The sequence below is a fragment of the Centropristis striata genome, chromosome 10, assembly GCF_030273125.1.
Source record: "Centropristis striata isolate RG_2023a ecotype Rhode Island chromosome 10, C.striata_1.0, whole genome shotgun sequence".
NCBI classification, from domain to species: domain Eukaryota; kingdom Metazoa; phylum Chordata; class Actinopteri; order Perciformes; family Serranidae; genus Centropristis; species Centropristis striata.
This window is the reverse complement of record NC_081526.1, coordinates 15,077,146-15,095,358: the sequence shown is the minus strand read 5'-3', so window position 1 is coordinate 15,095,358 and position 18,213 is coordinate 15,077,146. Positions and strand designations below refer to the sequence as shown.

Here is an 18,213-nt window from a genome sequence, read left to right as displayed (position 1 = left end):
ACATGAATGTTCTGACTGTATTTGAATTTCTCAATAAAGTAAATAAAACAAAAACAAAAGCCCTGTTAAAATAATTGCCTAACTCATGTTTTGCAGGAAACAAAAAACTTCACCAAAGGTGTAACATATGACAATTATTGATCATTTCACTCAAAAAGGATGCAACAAAGGACGGCTATCGGCATAGTAATAACACTGTGTGTAAATGATGTAACTTAAGAGAAATAAATGACTTAGGCATTTTTTTGAACATGCCTTTGTGACTTAAGCAAGATATGGTAACACTTTACTTTGAAGGTGTCTACATAAGAGTCACACAAGCCTGTCAGAAACATGACATGACAAATATCATGAGCATTAATGTTACTTCAAAGTGTCATTAATGTTCATGACACATCCCATTTCATGTTTATGACACGCTCATGTCACTCTTATGTAGACACCTTCAAAATAAAGTGTTACCATATCTTACTTAAGTCACAAAGGCATGTTCAAAAAATTTGTCTAAGTCACATTTTATTTTGACATAGGCATAATAAATCCGCTTAAGTCACACACTTGACATAGGCCATTATCTCAAAGGGGTAAAATCACATGATCTGATCAACTGAGGATGTAGGCGATTTTACCATAGATGGCCGGCGTCATAAGAAGAGGATTTAGGCAAAAAATACAATTTTGACAAAAAATGACTTAGGCGATTATTTTATCAGTGTGACGTTACAGTCTGTGGTTGTGACTGACTCAACGATTTAAAAATATAACCATAAATTTAAAATGCAACAAGTTGAAGAGCATTCATATTTTTTTTATTTAGTTTACAATCCATAGTTTATTCATGAGCATATACTTAATAAAACTGTTTTCTAATGCATAATGAGAATACCTGAAAACATAACATTGCAGGCAGCTTTTTTGATCACCACCTTTCTTTTTAATGGCTTAAATGCATTCTGAAAGAAAAAAAGGAGTGAGAGGTAGACTTAATGAAAGACAGCATCAGCACATGAGCAGCTGAGGTAAAACCTGGTTCCTTTAACATATACAGCAGCAATTTCTAAGCAAATGCATATGTTAGAACAGTTTATGCCTCCACTGCTGTACTTAAAATGAACACCTTTACATTTTCAGAACAATGACAATAATGTTCTAATCCCTAATAAGTTATTTTTCTGTGTGAAGTAAAGCTGCAGCCTTTACTCAGTGGTGAGGAGGGAGCAAGGTGATTGAATGCCATATTTATGGATGTTGCTTTGATGTCACCCCTGATTGTGTGTGCTCCAAAATTAACTCAACACCCAAACAAATACATTATGTTTCATTAGTATGTGGGTGTAGCTCTGTTTCTTGTGAGCAAAGACGTGGAAGAGGGAGAGTATCCAGAATACAGAGCCAGGGCTGTGAATGCATACTGAATTTACTCTCATTGCATACACATAACAAACAGCTAGCAGACTGTGAGGAGTTGACCAAAAGAATTTGACAAAAAAAAAAAGGTTTGTATTAGAGTCACTGCCTGCACCTTCAAATAAATAATGGTTACAAAAAAAAGTCCAGCTCCCTGCATATATTGTATATCTTAATCTATTTTACATCTATGTGTCAGAGAACACTGGTGTCTAAGCTATCCTGTTACATGATAATGATGACTGAATAAATAAACATTAATAAGATGCATAATTTATGTATAAATTAAGGTAAAAACACAGTTTTGCCCAGTCACAGGTTTCCTCACGCCATTATTTCTTCTTCTTCTCCTGTGTGGCGTCAAACCATGAGTCTAACAGCTTTTTCATGTAATATAACTGCCAGGCGTGCACTTGAACAGCAATAACCATGATGAGGTACATAACAGTCACTGCAGAGAAGCCAAAAATGAAGCGGTAGGCCTTTCCATGTCGGTAGAGCTGCTGTGCTACGGGAAACATCTCCATTCCACCGTAAATGAGGGGCGCCACACAGAACAGGCCTGCGCTGATCATGGATATGACCAGGTAACTGATATTGTTCTTTGGCAGTGACAGGCTGCTGCAGAGCAGAGGCAGGAGGCTGAGCAGGTAGGGGTACTCCCACTGGTATGGCATGGACACTGTGTCATGTGACACCAGGTTTAAATGGCTGACAGTCACCTGAGCCGCCACCAGCAGCCAGAGGAGAAGGTGGACCAGGTTTAACTTCCGCACCTCTGCCTTCAGGGAAGCACTGTAAACCAGATAACATACACAAGGTGTGTTAGCGATCCTTGTTGATATTATTGCTATTCAGAGCCTAAATATATATTTAATGATCAGTTTTAGAAAAAGAAAAGAGCAACTTACCTCATTTGATAAGGGGGGGACATCCTTTCTCTGTGTTTGAATTCACTTCCATTGGCACCAGCAGCTCTATGACCAACGCGTGATGTCATGTTGAAGGAAACCTACTGACACACAAAACAAATCTTATTTCAGAAGACAAAACAAGAGCTGCAACTAACTATTATTGTTATATTTTGGTTTATATGTTCAGAAATACCAATGACAATTTCCTAAACCCCAAGAATGTGTTCAAACGACTTGTTTGGCAGCAATCCAAAAGCCAAAATTATAAAGATAATTAAAGATTTTTAATTTACTATCACATAAAAGAGTGAAGCTGCAAATCCTAACAAATGGAACCTAGAAATATGTAGTGGTGTGTAAATATGGCTTTAAAAGTAATCACATCAATTAATCAGTTATAATATTTGCCAATGTCTTTCTTTTGATAGACTAATTCAGGGATGGGCAACTGGAGGCCCAGGGGGGCGCATACGGCCCGCACCCTCACTTGAAGTGGCCCTCAGTACAACTGCATGCGTTTGAGCATGAAATCTTAAAAGTGCAGTGTAAAAATGCACAAAATTACTTCTTGCAATTAATGTTGGTCTGCTGTTCTTGCACTGATGGAAAAAAAGAAATCACAGTAAGTGGTTATTTTTTATTTATTCAAACCTTTGGTATTCTTATTTATATTGTTATACATGCATTTGAGCATGAAATATGTTAAGTTACTGCACTGTAAACAAATTCAAAATTGCAGTTTCATCATATCTGGTTAAGTGCACGGTCATATATGTGACCCTGTGGTAGTGTCCATGAAAAATTGTGGCCCCCTCCAGCATTTAAGTTGCCCATCCCTGGACTAATTGGTTATTAAGCCCTTTGTTTCAGCTCTAGACACGACATTTGACACGGTTAGCCATCTCATATTACTGAATGGAGAATAGGGCAGGTGTATCAACACAAAAAGAGTCTATGAGGGGAGAGAAATCAAGCAAATAATAACGTGAAATCAACCGCAAAAAGTCAGACTGCTGTCTAATTCTGCTACCAGGCTGCTACTCAGTATTTAACATGGAAACGAGTCATTTAAAGCAGATTATTCGGACTGCTGTACCGATTTAAAGCAGGTTAGCGCGTTAGTTGCTATTGCTAGCTAACCTAATCCAGCATCATTTTAACAGGTACAGTTACGTACTCTATAATGCAGCTGGTGTCGTTTTATTATCAGCGACGACAACAGAGTGTAACACCGTGTTAAATTTCGACAGTCAACCTTACTTACCGCTGCGTATTCCCGTGACGTTTGGCTGGGCTCGTTGTGTGAATCTGTACCGACAAAAGATGTGACAGATGTTGAAAACCACTTTGCGCATGCGCAGTAGTCCCTCCGTCGTCGACTGCGAGCCCTCCCCCCGCAGCATCAGCATCTCTCCTCCTTACAGCACAGAGCCAGCTTAAAAACCTGACGCCCATTCACGATTTGAGCTAGAAATGATACCTTTATCATGCAAGCTGTGCTAGCTTCAGGAGTGCATTTTCCCACATTTTAAATTAAATGTGTACATAAAAGCCTGGAACCATAGGCTGATTATGAGACAATTGGCCGCTGGGTGCAGTCATGTAAAAGGCACCACCCTTTCTCTTCAATAGGAGAAAGCCACCCAGAGTTTTAGATTGTTTTGTGTCTGTTTGTATTCACTTCGTGTCACTAAATTTTTTTTGGTCTTTGTAAAATAATTTTGTCTGTAGATGTTTTGCCCTGCTTTCTCAGTTTTTTTGTGTTTAATTGGACTCAATTTGTGTCGCTTATTTGTCTTTTCTTTGTTATTTTGCCAATTTCCCTATTCCTTATAGTATCTTGGTCTCATTGTAATCTTTCGATGCTTCTTTGTGGTCATTTTGAGTGTCTCCTCTTTTTTTTAATCTTTTTGTCTCTGGGTGTTTTGGTTCTATTTTCCAGTTTCTTTGAGTTTCATTGTACTCCATTTTTGTCTCTCTGTATATTATTTCTTTGTCTTTTCATTGTAATTTTGTTGCATTTGTTTTTCCCATCTTCATATACTCTTAGCGTCTTTTTGCAGTCATTTTGCATCTAGTTGTAGTTATTTTGGAGTTTTTAGAGTCATTTTATGTCATTTTGAGTCTCTTATGGTACATGTCTCTTTAAGTGACATTTTGTAGGTAAAGGCCAGAGGAGACCTGGCACAGTAGGTTAAATCAATAACCCATGCATGTTTGGAGTACTGCAGAATAACAGCTGGAAAAGGGAAGATATTGTGTATTATGATCCCAGGCATGAAGGAAATTATGATTTGCATATATTGGAAGATCTCAGAGTCCTAGATGAAGGCCTTGTAGATGTTCCCGACTCACGGTTAGTATTCTGGAATGAGGGTTACACAACAATGCTTTCTCTCCTCTAAGGTGGTTTATAACCTAACCATCTCTTACACTGCTGATCTATCCTGATAAGATATTTTCAGTTATTTTCCTTTCTTACAGTTTCTTGTGAACGAGCCCCCACTGTGACTCTAACTACAGTTTTATTTGATGCAGCTTCAGTCAGATCGGTTTGCTTTGCCTGAAACAGAGAAGTCAACAGCAGTTTTATTAATTAAACAAATTTTATTTAGAAAAAACAACATGGACACTAACAACAAACATGAAACATTAAGACATAAAATCTTTGGTTACAACAACAATAATAGCACCGTGGTTAAAAGGAGAAATATAAATTTATTTTCCTTTAAAAGTTGTCATGCTTTATGTCCTTGTCATTGCATGGAGGTGATCAGCAGATAAAATAATAAATTATTGACATAATTGTTGTTATGAATCACTGCAACATTCAATAGTATTGTAATACAAATATATTTTGTATTCCCTGTAAACCTGGCAGCAAGAAAGACTACAGACAGCTCACCAAGGATGCTGCTGAAGTTAATTTGGTTTTCTCAGTTCAGAAACATATCACACCACAGGGACTGGATAACAACCAAGTCCCAAAAGTGTTTCATTTGAAAAGAACAATCCTTAATTTGTTTTCCAAATAAGACACACTCCTGTGAATAATTATACCGCCATTACAACTAAATATGGATTAAGCTTACAAAGTTGTTACAGAATATAATCAGTTGAATTTTAAATTAAAAAAGAGTAAGTAAGAATACATTTTTTTTTTTACATTTTATTATAAATTTTTTGCCAAAATGATTTTGCTTTGAAAGTTAAATGCAGCGTCATTAGATCAAATCGTCAGAGAGATTTGTTTGACTAGAACACAGTTTAATCCCTGTTGAGCATTATATTGTACATCTGTACAACTGTACATTTTATATCTGTATAATGCTATAGTAGGTGACACAGAGATGCTGTATAGTGTGGGCTTTTGTTGTGGTGTAATGTTTATTATAGTGTATTGAGTGGTTTTCATAGTTCAGGACAAAATGGTGTGCTCGTTTTACCTTTTTATTTTTGTACAAACATGGATTTCCTGACACCCATAAACCTATAAGCAAACATTATAACATAAAATTAATATTACATTCTTACTCTTTGAATCTCACTCACAGGAGCAATTGTCTGTCAGCAACTTATATCATGCACGTGATTATTTCATTTTGACCCTCAACGTTTTTGTGCTCCTACAAATGAGCACATTTCTAGCCTTTTATAGTTTCCCACCAATACTGGTTGTCCTTGTATATTTAAGGCTTTCATACACCTGAAGTATGTATTGCATTTTGAATTTTATACTGTCTTTTAACAATTTTGCTTTCAGTTGGAGTTTGAGAGTGTGATGCATTGAAAATCAAAGTGTATACAATTAACCCTTCCCCAAAACTCAGTTGTTTGCAAGTCCCACGACCCAAAAACATGCTTACCTTTAAAACATTTTACATGCTTGTTATTGATAGATAGACAAAAACTGTGTTCATACAAAGGCATGCATGCAAAAATATAAAGTTTCTTCCAAACTGAATAAGCATTCGTGATTTCTACTGTATTTCACATTTTTTTTACCACACAGGGTAGCTGCCAGTTTTGAAGAGGTGCAGGATTTGGCTTTGTGTAAACATAATTGTACGGTTTGTTTTATCTTCCTTTGCATGCACTTTGTATGTAACCTTAATATGTTTGCTGAAATTGCACTCATATGAATTTTTGATTATGAAATTACATCTGCAGCCATCTTTGAGGTGTTCTTTGAATGCCTTTTTAATACATTCTTTTATATATTTTCACAGCTGTAAAAGAAAACATCTTTCTCTCCTAATTATACGACTATAAGGCTATAAAAGCTGCTGTGCATACAGACCGTCATACTTAAGATTTTTCTCCTCATCTCGGCTGACAAGATCAATTTTTTGTTGACTTTATACTAAAAAGATTGCCTGGTCTGAGGTGGTTTATGATCATAAAAATATGCCACAATATCCCACTTTGTTCTTACTGAAGTCTCTCCCTGCAGTTTGTGGTTTTACATTGGATATAACAAATACCCAGAAAAGGAGGAGTGCACATATTGTCCAGCATAAAGTCCTGCGGCCTGATCTGAGGGCAGCTGAACATACACAGTGTCCCCAGGTTGTAGAGGTAGTACGGCACTCCCTGATGCTTGATCTAGGAAACCCTTTTTGTATTCATCATACGTATACATCACTGGCTCATTGTTCCTCATCAAAGCCACCCACACATTAGCTCCTTTGCAATGAACATGGTAGGCAAAGTAATAAATGCCAGGCATGTCACAGGTGAAGATTCCCGTCTCGGGGTTGTAGCTTTGGCGACCGTTGTACAAGAGCTTGTCAAAGATGACTGGCGTGCCCACCGGTGGGAAGGGAGTTGTTACTACAGCTGTGAACGCTGGCATTTCCAACCCACTGGGACCCATCACTTCTGCCCCGTTGCCTCCATACTTGCCCTTCTTTCCATAACCACCAGCCTTAACACCATCTAGTCCAGGGCCCATCTGAGAGAGAACTCCAGCCATGTCGGGAGACAGCCCAGACGGTCCAGGTGGGCCTGGTGGTCCAGGAGGGCCAGGTTGACCTGTTTGTCCAGGGGGTCCTGATGAGCCTTCTTTCCCTGGGGGCCCTATGGGACCAGGTAAACCTGGCATCCCCTCACCTGCAATGCCTGCTTGACCAGGTACACCGCTATCTCCTTTTGGCCCTGGAAGACCAGGAGGCCCGATCGGTCCTGCTGTGCCATCCATTCCAGGGATTCCTTTTGGACCTTGAGGTCCCACTTCCCCAGGCAATCCACCTTGGCCTTTTGGCCCGGGTAGTCCTTGAGGACCAGGGATTCCAGGTAGACCTTTATGACCACCATCTCCTTTGGCACCACCTGGCCCTGGTGAACCTCTTGGTCCTGGCTCTCCATTCTCTCCAGGAAGACCATCCTTACCAGGTATCCCGGGAGCACCAGGTTCACCTTGGGCTCCATCTACCCCTTTAGGTCCTCCTTCTCCACAGTCTCCTTTAGGACCAGGTGCACCTAAACCTCCTGGGGGTCCCATAGGGCCTGAAGGACCAGGTGGACCATTTGGTCCAGGGGGTCCAAGCATGCCAGGTAGCCCTCCATGGCCCTTATCTCCTTTTGGTCCTGGAATTCCAGGTGGCCCACCCATACCTTTATCCCCCTTTGGTCCTGGGAGTCCTGGCTTACCAAATCCAGGAAGTCCTGGCTTTCCTGGCAAACCTGGTGGTCCTGGATGACCTTTCACACCTGGCACACCTGGCTGTCCTGGCAGGCCATTTTGACCAGGCTTACCTTGACCAGGTACACCTGGTGGACCAGGCAGTCCTCCTTCACCAGGTAGCCCAGCTGGTCCTTGTTCACCAGGTTGCCCTTTCTCTCCTGGGGGTCCTTGTGGCCCTGGTGCCCCATTCAAGCCTGGTTTCCCAAAACCTGGCAGCCCTCTTGGGCCAGCAGGTCCTGGGGGCCCTGGAAAGCCTTTATGGCCAGGTTGTCCGGGCTGACCCATTCCTTTGTCACCTTTAGGTCCTGGTAATCCTGGTAGTCCTGGGAGACCTTTATGACCTGGCTCTCCTTTGGGCCCTGGTTGGCCTGGTAATCCCTGTACCCCTGGTTTACCTATTCCTGGTAGCCCAGGTGGTCCGGGTGGACCCTGAGGCCCTGGCTGCCCAGCTGGCCCTTCTTCTCCCCTCGGGCCCATTTCTCCTTGTGGTCCAACTTCACCATTTCCCCCTGGCTTGCCTGGCAGTCCTGGCAAACCTGGTTTTCCAACTCCAGGCCCTCCTGGTGGACCAGGAGGTCCCGGTTGTCCCGCAGGTCCAGGCTGTCCATTCCCTGGAGGTCCAGGAGGTCCTGCAGGTCCTTCTGGGCCGGGTGGCCCAGATGGGCCTTGCTCTCCTTGGGGAATTCCTTCAGCACCAGCAGGGATTGTTTGACCTGAGAGGAATGAGAGTAAAATTTTCAACCACAAATTATGAGTTTGAAAATACTTGGACAAAATTTTGATGATCAAGAAAGTCATGTTTTAGCAGGAACAGTCGTGTTCAAGATACGATTGTTCTTGATTACTCTCACCTTTGTCTTGGCCTCCTTTATAGCCGCCCCCTTTCCGAGGATTTTCTTTGCCCTTGTGCATGGGCACCTGTGGTAGCTCCTTCCTGTAGTGGGGATACTGCATATAAGGCACCTCTTTGCCAAGGTACTGCTGTTGGGGAAAACCTTCTTTGCCTACGCCCATATGTTGGATGTGCTGCATTGGCTGGTATGGCTGAGGGTGTTGCTTGTGTCCATAGTATGCCGCAGCACTCACATAAGTAAGTGCTGCAATTTGTAGGAGAGTCAGGAATAAGGGGACAGGGAGGGGAGGCATGGCCAAGGCCTGTATGAGAGGAAGAGAAAACAAGATATGACGGAGGGGTCTTTTAAATATCTGACATTAGTAAGTGGATCATATATGATGACAGATAAGCTAAAATACCATAATACCAGTCAGCCATTATTGGCAGTTGAGCATTTCTTGAATCAATTGTATGAGTCAAGTGGACAACCTTATTGTCAGAATGCAGGCCCTGGGAGGTCACGCTCTGTCTCCCTCTGCTGGATATACATTGGAGCTACAAACTGGCTTTGTGATTAGTGTTCTCTGTCATTTGCACTAACAGTGTATGTGCCACCTATTTTAAATTGTCACAGGCAGACACATTTTAGAAAGTTGCTCAAAATTTGGAATGTTTGCCATTTGCAATTAACCAAAGTTGGTATGCCTGTTATTATTCTATAAAATCACCATGAACAGTATTACCTACTGGAAACAATTGAACCGTTTCAATTAAACAAAATGTTTGTTAATGTTAAAATACACTCAGAGAAAGGTATTATTAATATACACATTTCATCTTAAACTCAGCCAAAGATGAAATTAATACACATGTTTTGTTCTCATGCAAAACCTTTTCCTTTTCCAGTCCTTCAGCAGTATATTGTAAAATTACCAAAATATGAAAGAACAGAACCAGTAAATAAGCAAGACCACAAATCAGTCCGCTAAACACATTTGTATATCAGAAAAGTGGGTATTATTTGCTGCAGAACACAATGTCAAGAGACAAGATTTATAATTGCCTTCATACAAGTCATTTCTCTAGCAGTCAAAGTTGGATTTGAAGAATTTAGTTGTTAAAGATAAAAGATACACATGAGGAAAGTATCAATCTGTGCCTCTGACAGACCAGGCTGAGATAAACTGGACTTGCTCTCCACAAGAGGGAGCCAAACTAAATGTCACACAGAATATTCTTCCACATGTTGTGCTGAAACTTTCCATCTAAGAAAATGGGATGTGATGTGAAAATGTGATACCCTGGGACAACTGGCTAAAGATGCTTTAACACCAGTGCTACTGTCTGAGAAGTGTGGTTGCAATGGAATGGGGACATTTGTATGAACATGGATTCGTTGCCCTTACACTTAAGTTTTTTTTCTCTCTTTTTACAAGTGTGTGAACTATTTCTGCCACCTCCCAGTCATCTCACTGGTGTGCAAACCACTCCTGCTGGTATTACTAAGAACATTCTTGTGATTCCTGCATCCCCGCAACATAATCAGCCGGGTATTTGACACAAAAAATTAATCCGAAAAAACCCCAAAACAATTCTTTCCTCAAAAACAATTAAGAAGGAAGAATACACAGGAAAGCATACGTAGCATTTAGTGAGAAATATCTAAAGTCTCCTAGGACAAGTCTTGCCCTCTCAGATTAAAGCTGGGCTATGCAGTTGTTTATTATGTCATTGGGCAAAAAAATGTTTAGGCTTTAGAAAACAGCGTTACGGGAGTCTTTGGCCAGTCACAGGTCACTTCAGAAAGAAGGGGAGAAGAGGGAAGAAGGGATTCTCTACTGGCTTTTGAAATGCATATATGTATGCACGTCAATTCAGATAGGTGAAACTTGATTAAATGGTGGGAAATCCTGCAGAAAAAGGTGATACTTTTGCAGTGGCAGCAACAGGCTGCAATGCAATGCAAACCCAGAAAAAGGAAAACAAATGTTTAAAAAAGAGAGTCTAAAATAGAGTCTGAAAATAAACCTCCTTGGCTTTTACAGGCTAAAAGTTTGCAAAGAAAACTAAACTAATTTTTAATGGAATTACTGCTATATGACACATTGGGATCACAATCATGACAGGAATGATTGAAATTAATGACTACGACACACTCATTTTCATTCACATACAGTTTACAGTATGAAGCACATGTACACGTCAGGTGGGAGGGGCTTTTTTCCCCCAGAAATCTGCCTACCCCAGCTTTAACACAGCTTAGCTTTGATGGTGCACATGGTACAGTTTTTAATCAGCTGCAGGGTAGACCATATATTTATATCTTACATCCATTATTTAACCATCAAGTTTTCTGATTTAAATGGTCAGCAATGGAGCGAGACAAGAGAGATTTCTTTGGCTCCACAGCTCATGAATAACTCCATATAAGTTCTGAGTGTGTACTTGTTTTATTCAGTCTTTAATTACAGATGCCATTTCCACTCCAGTCTACTCATCTCCTGCCACTATTTTTATTACAGCCAGCACATCTGTAGTTTCTCTAATTCACATCCTAAACCACATCCTCAGTGTCCACTCCATCACTAGCTCTTTGGATCTTTTCCGCCCTCTGACCTTTTCTCAGCCGGCTGGTGATTTTGACATGGCCGTGCCACTGTCTCCCCTGATGAGAGCTGGCCTTTGAAAGAAGCCCACCTTGTTTCCACGGCGACAGAAGCCAGACATGCCAAAGAGCTCTGAGGAATGCCGCTGGGTTTCTCCCAACAAGAACTGGGACCTATTTTTGCCCCCTGTGCATAAGCTGTGGTCTGTTCCCAGTATCCAAATCAACAATATGAAGTCTAAAGATGGGCGGCTGTGGCACGGTTGGTGTAGTGGTCGCATACTGATAGGAAGGTTGGTGGTTCGATCCCTGACCATGGCAGCCTACATGTCGAAGTATCCTTGGGCAAGATACTGAACCCCAAAAGGCCCACTGATGCTGCGTTCATCGTAGTGTGAATGAATTCCCAATGGTGGCAGGTGGCACCAGTGTGCCCTAGTAGCCTCGGCCACCAGTATGAATGTGTGTGTGAACGGGTGAATGAGTGCAGTCTGTAGTGTAAAGCGCTTTGGATGAAATCACTATATAAGTGCAGTCCATTTAACATTTACCATTTAAAGATAATGCACACAAGTGAAGGAAATGGATGGGAATAAAGTTGATTTTAAGGTGTGACAATCCTAGCATCAAACTATGGACATTATGTGGGACAACAGATACATACAACATACTGAGTCTAATGGGAGAAAAAGAAAGGTAGGTGTACGTATACTGATTTCCAAGGAGAGATCTCAAAGATAAATAAATGTGAAGTTGTATGAAATGTATGTGAAGGATTGAGGATACAGAATACAGATACAGGACAGAGATTGAGGATTTCTAGGATTTAATACATAATAAACCAATGGGTTGCTAATATTTAATCTCTAATCAGTAAAACATGTTTTTCACTTCACAAAAGGGAAGGGTTTCTTTTGCAAAAACAGACACCTCCGTTTTATTATCTTTTCCTAAATCAGGATTTTTGTGCAAACCAGGAGATATAAGTTGAAGTAGTGTTGTGTTGTTTTGATAAGATATTTCTATAGCTTTTTTCATATTTCCATAAATTATGTTATCTTCTTGTGCACTCAAAGGAATATGAACTAAACTGGTTTTGGATTATTCATTTTTAAAATAGCTTTTATCTGTTTCTCTTCAATATACCTGTGATGTACAAATGACAGGTGGGGGTTAGACAAATTAGGTGCATTGATCCTGAAACATTTCTCAGGATAAAATATTCAGATGCACTTTTGCTAACAAATACATAGAATAAAAGAATAAAAACAAACAAAAATCAAAAGCTCTAAAATGTTTTGAGGGTTAATGAAAAAGGTGCAAACTTTCACCCACCATCTGATGACATGCCAGACACAACCGCTCTTCTTTACTTTCTACAGCATAACAGAGAAGCTTTTATGACACGAAAGCACCAACATATATATATTGAAAGATAAAAATCAATACTGAAATGCAGCTATTCACATGTGCATACACAAACATTTGCCCAGCTAAAGCTTGAGCTCATATATTTATTTATCCACTGAGAGAGGTTTTTTTTTATTTTATAAATAACCTTTTGGATATCATAGTTTAAATGAGTGGTGTTCTACTCACATAGAAGCAGGGAAAGTTATCATAAGGAAATCTAATATAAAATATAAAAGCCTTAAACATTATGAAAATATTTATCTTAAATGTAATTAACTTAGGATGACAAATAGTAAAAGCCTTACAAATACCTCACAGTCTTCGCTTAGTTTTTCAATCACAAAATCAGGATTTTCTCTGATTTGCATAAAACGTAAATTACATTAAATTATAATTTCGTATTTAGTATAAATAAAATAAAAGTTTACTTTTGGTAATACTCTCTATGAGGAACACTATTGTGCATTATGATGTCATTAATTGTGAATTAAATTGCATTCATAATGCTTAATGCCTGGATTCATAAACACAAATAATACTTCATGATGCAATATATCAACAGTCATACAACATTATAGATGTGATTTATAATGATTTAGAAGTTGTTATTGATGCTCCACATGCAAACATAAAAAGGTTAAAGAAAGTATATGGGACAGTTTTACAACCTCTCAGGAACGTCCCAGCATAGTGTCTGTATGTGTTGGAAATATTCTGACAAAACTTGCGACCACAGATCAGAGGGACCATACAACGAGAGTCTGTTCAGTGTCACATAGCAACGCCACGATGTTGTCTGGCGACCGCAGAGTGATGGAAACACCTCCTGTCTTTACCTGACGTGCTTGTCTCCGGCACATTATTCTACAAGTGTTCCCTCCAGATCGACTTGTTCACACAGTAGGGCCACTTTCAAACATCTGACACAAACATTAAGTTTCCATGTTTTTACTGCAGGCTGTAGTTATAAGAAAGTGGTCATAAAGAGGTCTATTATAGCAATTACCTTCATTTTAAAAGGCTGGTGTCATCCCGACGGATGGCAGACATGAAGCCACATACAAATGTGCCGCAGCTGTGAGAAGTTGTGATGGTGTGAATAACGTGTTGTGAGCTGTTTCTCTCATTTGTGACATTTATGGTTTAATTTTTCACACATTGGTGTAAAACAATCTGGCTCCCTCAGTGATGACTCTGTGACAGGAAATCCCTTTTAACAGTGACTGAGCAGAAACAGCAACATTGTTCTACATTTTCAGATGTCAGCCATGTGTCATTCAGTTCACACCTTCTCCATACTGGTCTGTTTATGAGTCAGGAAAGCACAAACATGCACATGTAGTGGAATAAATAGTAGACAAAATGCAGTGGACACATGTATTTATGCAACTATGGATCACGACTGGGATCTTTAAAAAAAAAACAAAAAAAAAACAGACAGTTTCTAAAGTATGCTTGGCCATGTTTTTATTCTACATGCTACCTGTGACCGAACCTGCCTGTCACTTAAAGTGGCCACGCCTTTAACTATGCATAACTTTCAGGCTAAATATGAATTTAAAGGGATGCCGTGAAGGGTGGGCGACCAATCATGTTTATTTCTTCTGTGAAGTTGGGTTGCCTCACTTTTGGAAACAGCCTCAAGTGGCCATTTGAAGAACTGCAGTTTTTAGTACTCTTGCTTTGGCTTTTTATTTTATTTATGTGGTGATTCTGTAGATGAATTGTAAATTTGTTAAAACTTATATTTTCTGGTAACTGCCTGTTTTGTATGATTGCATTGTAAATTTTTATTGTACACAGTGGTGCTTTGAGCTAAATGCTAACATCTGCCTGCAAACAAGGCGGCAACCTCCGGGTCTGAGCAGTGAGGCAAACCAGAAAGTGCCTTAAGCTGCATTCAACCAAAAATTCCAATAGGGGGTGCTGACGAAGGTTGCAGAAGCATTTGGGCTCATTAATTTCAAAATGACAAAACTTCTCCCTTGATTTAATACCTCAACACTATGGTCTCAATCGCTAGCAAAAAATTATTCTTCAAGACAATTTGATGTTAACAGTGTAAATAATGGCCCCATTTAGAAAAAAATAGAAGATAAAGAATAGTATGATTTGGGGGCGTGACTATCTTTGATTAACAGGTGGCTAGGCCACAGGCGAGCGGCCATCAGAAGAGAAGCAGAATAATGCGTATCCACGGCACTGTGTCAATGACGTTTACCGGTTTTGTCTCATAACTTTGACCCTTTCACACTGTATGTTCACTTAATGACAGTTTATTTGAACATTTTGTTCATTAAAAATGTGTTGTTCAGCTTTTGGTTGGACTAATAGACACTCCAAGGAGTCGCTGTTCATTTTTTCAGGTAAGAAACATACATTTAGTCTTCGTTTTTTGCTAGCCAAAACTAACATCCCAATTAATGCTAACATGAATTAGCAGTGACTCAGTCAGGTTGCCGGTGTAGAAAGGCTTGTTGTGCAGTGTTGTCAGTCAGTGAGATCCACCTCTCGGTCCTCCACATTCCAAATAACTTTGGAAAAAACTCCCAGTTTTGAAAAACAAGATGGCAACATACGTAAAGAACTAAAGAAAGATGGCGACGAGAGTAACGCTGAACTCGATGCTTCCAACGGGCAGTCCACAAACCAATGGGTGACGTCATGGTCACTACATGCATTATTTATATACAGTCTATGATGCAAACATGTCTAAAACCACAATTATATTATGCTGCTGCTGCAGGTATAATGCCTACCCTGTTAATCATTTTAGTCTTCATATTAATCATGTTACATGTAAATGATAAAACATTTACTAGACAGGAATATCATTAGTTTTGCTAATATTTATGTTGTAGAGGATTGTGGGTCACAATAGCCAGAAAAGCATGCGGCCTTGCAAAATGCAGCATCCTGGTATTTTTGGCATATTGCATTACTATGCATTGGACATTTTGCATGGATGCACGGATACTTTTGCTGGTTTAATAAATAGTAAGGTACTATGGGCATTGGAACGTACCCATAGTTTTGAACCAAACAATATTTTGACCTGAAAAGTCAGAGGCTCACCAAAACCCTTTAGGGACATGCATGTCATTGCAGACTCTCATGTGTATGCCACTATAAAAATAATAAACAAAGTGAAAAAGTAAAGCATCTGCAAAGACGATTCATTTACTATTTTTCACGCTTGCCAAATCTGTCACTTTTAGTGAGGTCTGTCACTCACATTAACTACGAGACAACAGCTCAGGGACACAAGGAGACAAATATCTGCGGTCCCGATCCTAATTTTTCAACCTCTGCTGCCAAAATCATGTGTCTGGTCATACACCACTGAGCTCTCAGCATGTCCTGCCTGGCCCAGACAGCCTCAAAAATAAGCAAACCTCAAAGTAGTCTACATTGTATGTAAGGTGTGTGTATGTGTGTGCCTCTGTTTCCCCAACTACTTCCAGATGTCCATCTTTTTTGACATTTTACATAAACGAAACACAGTAAATTGCCCGTCAGGTGTGCAACGTGAGAGGACTTGTGGGCATCATGTGTCTGTAAGATGTTGTTTTTGCTGAGTCAACCTTTGCCCAGCGGAAGCTGAGGTGTCGATTCCTGCAGTTTATACACGCTGCGATCTCCAGAATCTCATTAAAACTGCAGCAGCTGTGCCCCCCTCTAAACAAATGTCTAAAGGAAGAATAAGGCTATCAAAACTACAGTATGTGGAAATGAACCTCAGCTTCCCCTGTACTTCTGATTTACCATTAGGTAACAGAATTCACATTAGGAAGCCTCAAACATGACGGAGGAAAGCTTTTTTAAAGCAATACGTAACCCTTAAATGGCCATTTGGATATCAATTAATCATTGTGTTTTCTTGAAGAATTGTGCATTCACTGTGCATGTGCCAAACGTTGAGTAAATCTTCATGAACTGGTGCATAATCCCAGTCTCACTTGTTCAACTGTATGCTCACTACTTCACAAAAAATGTTTTTTCTTTAAAACCTTACTATTTAAAACACACAAAAATGTGTGTGTTTAGGATGTACTGAGCATATGACTGGATCGATGAGTTTTGTGAGGTTGTAAATGGATGTTTACATCTAAACGCATTCAATTTATGAAATATTAATTTTTGGATTCTTCATTCACCACGGAGACATGCAAAACCATCATTTTCTAACAGATTTCAAGGTAACATGGGGGAGACATATCAATATCATATAAAAAAAGTGATATACAGTGTAAGGGGGAAGTATTCCTTTAAACAGGCATTTTAAAGAATGTATATTAAAGCTTTATTAGTGTTCAATAAAGTTCTTGAATCAAGTTTAAATGCATTGAAATAACTTTTTTTTTTTGGCATTGAATGCTCTTTGTAGCATTGGCACCACCACCAAGTATAACTCAAAACACACTCCAGGTCAGTGTGACACTGAGCTCTGACGTGCAGTTTCATTTAAGAGTCAGAGTTGGATTTAGAAGAAATCAACTAATTATTTAATTTATTTCTGGAAGAAAGAAAATGCTGAGATATTGTTATCTTTTTTTTTTTTTTCGGGAAAAGCGAAACAGCCTGCAATCATATTGTCAGTGAATGAAAGCCAAAATGCTGATATTTGCATCGCACACGTCAGCACTGAACAGAGTAGGACAGGGGGAAGAGAACGGATAGTGATTGAAAGCGGCTGCTGGCTGATTCTTCACTCATGGAAACACACCTGTCTCTGGTGTCCTGGATTACTTTGCTCATGCACAAAACCACACTTACACACTCAGAGACAGTGCTCAGCTGATGGGATGGGACAGCCAACATTCTTCCTCAGAAGCTCTTTTTAATCTCCCCTCTCATCCACTGAACTGAGATGGAAAAATATCAGCCCTGTGTCTACTATCATGTCTCCAGACACATCTGTCTATTCTCTGCCCTCTGTCAGATGCAGACATCTCTTTTTCTCGCCGTCTCTCTTTCTTCCTGTGTGTCTGTGTGAACAGAGCGGTGTCTGTTCTGCACCGTCTTCACCATTTGCCTCCTTTCTGTCTGTTTGCCCTCGCTGGCCCTTTTTCTTGGAAACATCCCGGTTCAGTGACCCCGAGCCACTCTGTGACCATGCAGGCTGCAATGGAGTACTGTGTGTCTTTTTAAATCACATTGCTAGCAGGAAGAGGCAATGCAGAAAGGCCTAGAATGAATGACAGTAAAGGTATCATTCTGGGCAAAGATTTAACAAAAAATTTGATGTTAACCTGTTCTTACATGAGCACACATGTGTATGTATTTACTTTGCATTGTGCTTTGTGTTTGCACATGTAGAAAGGAGGCATTAAAGAACCATTTTGCACATAAA

At 39.9% G+C, this 18,213-nt stretch overlaps 2 protein-coding genes across 2 annotated transcripts; both read right to left on the bottom strand.

The window, feature by feature from the left end:
* Positions 1-927: 927 nt before the first annotated feature.
* Positions 928-3,684, bottom strand: jagn1a (jagunal homolog 1a). Its single transcript, XM_059343041.1, has 3 exons — positions 3,586-3,684; positions 2,319-2,419; positions 928-2,202 (listed from the first exon to the last, which is right to left on the bottom strand). Exons 2-3 carry the CDS (start codon positions 2,405-2,407, stop codon positions 1,740-1,742), a joined length of 552 nt encoding a protein of 183 aa, XP_059199024.1. The 5' UTR covers positions 2,408-2,419; positions 3,586-3,684; the 3' UTR covers positions 928-1,739.
* A 3,099-nt stretch (positions 3,685-6,783) lies between these two features.
* On the bottom strand, positions 6,784-9,162 carry col8a1a (collagen, type VIII, alpha 1a). The gene is made up of 2 exons (XM_059343302.1): positions 8,859-9,162; positions 6,784-8,720 (listed from the first exon to the last, which is right to left on the bottom strand). Exons 1-2 carry the CDS (start codon positions 9,151-9,153, stop codon positions 6,784-6,786), a joined length of 2,232 nt encoding a protein of 743 aa, XP_059199285.1. The 5' UTR covers positions 9,154-9,162.
* Between the last annotated feature and the right edge of the window lie 9,051 nt (positions 9,163-18,213).

Bases quoted from the DNA above. Each gene is read 5' to 3' on its own strand.
- jagn1a (XM_059343041.1), bottom strand. From the start codon at position 2,407: ATGACATCACGCGTTGGTCATAGAGCTGCTGGTGCCAATGGAAGTGAA. The intron at 2,203-2,318 runs GTAAGTTGCTCT...TCTGGTTTACAG, and splicing joins TCCCCCCCTTATCAAATGAG to TGCTTCCCTGAAGGCAGAGG.
- col8a1a (XM_059343302.1), bottom strand. From the start codon at position 9,153: ATGCCTCCCCTCCCTGTCCCCTTATTCCTGACTCTCCTACAAATTGCA. The intron at 8,721-8,858 runs GTGAGAGTAATC...CATTCCTCTCAG, and splicing joins TAAAGGAGGCCAAGACAAAG to GTCAAACAATCCCTGCTGGT.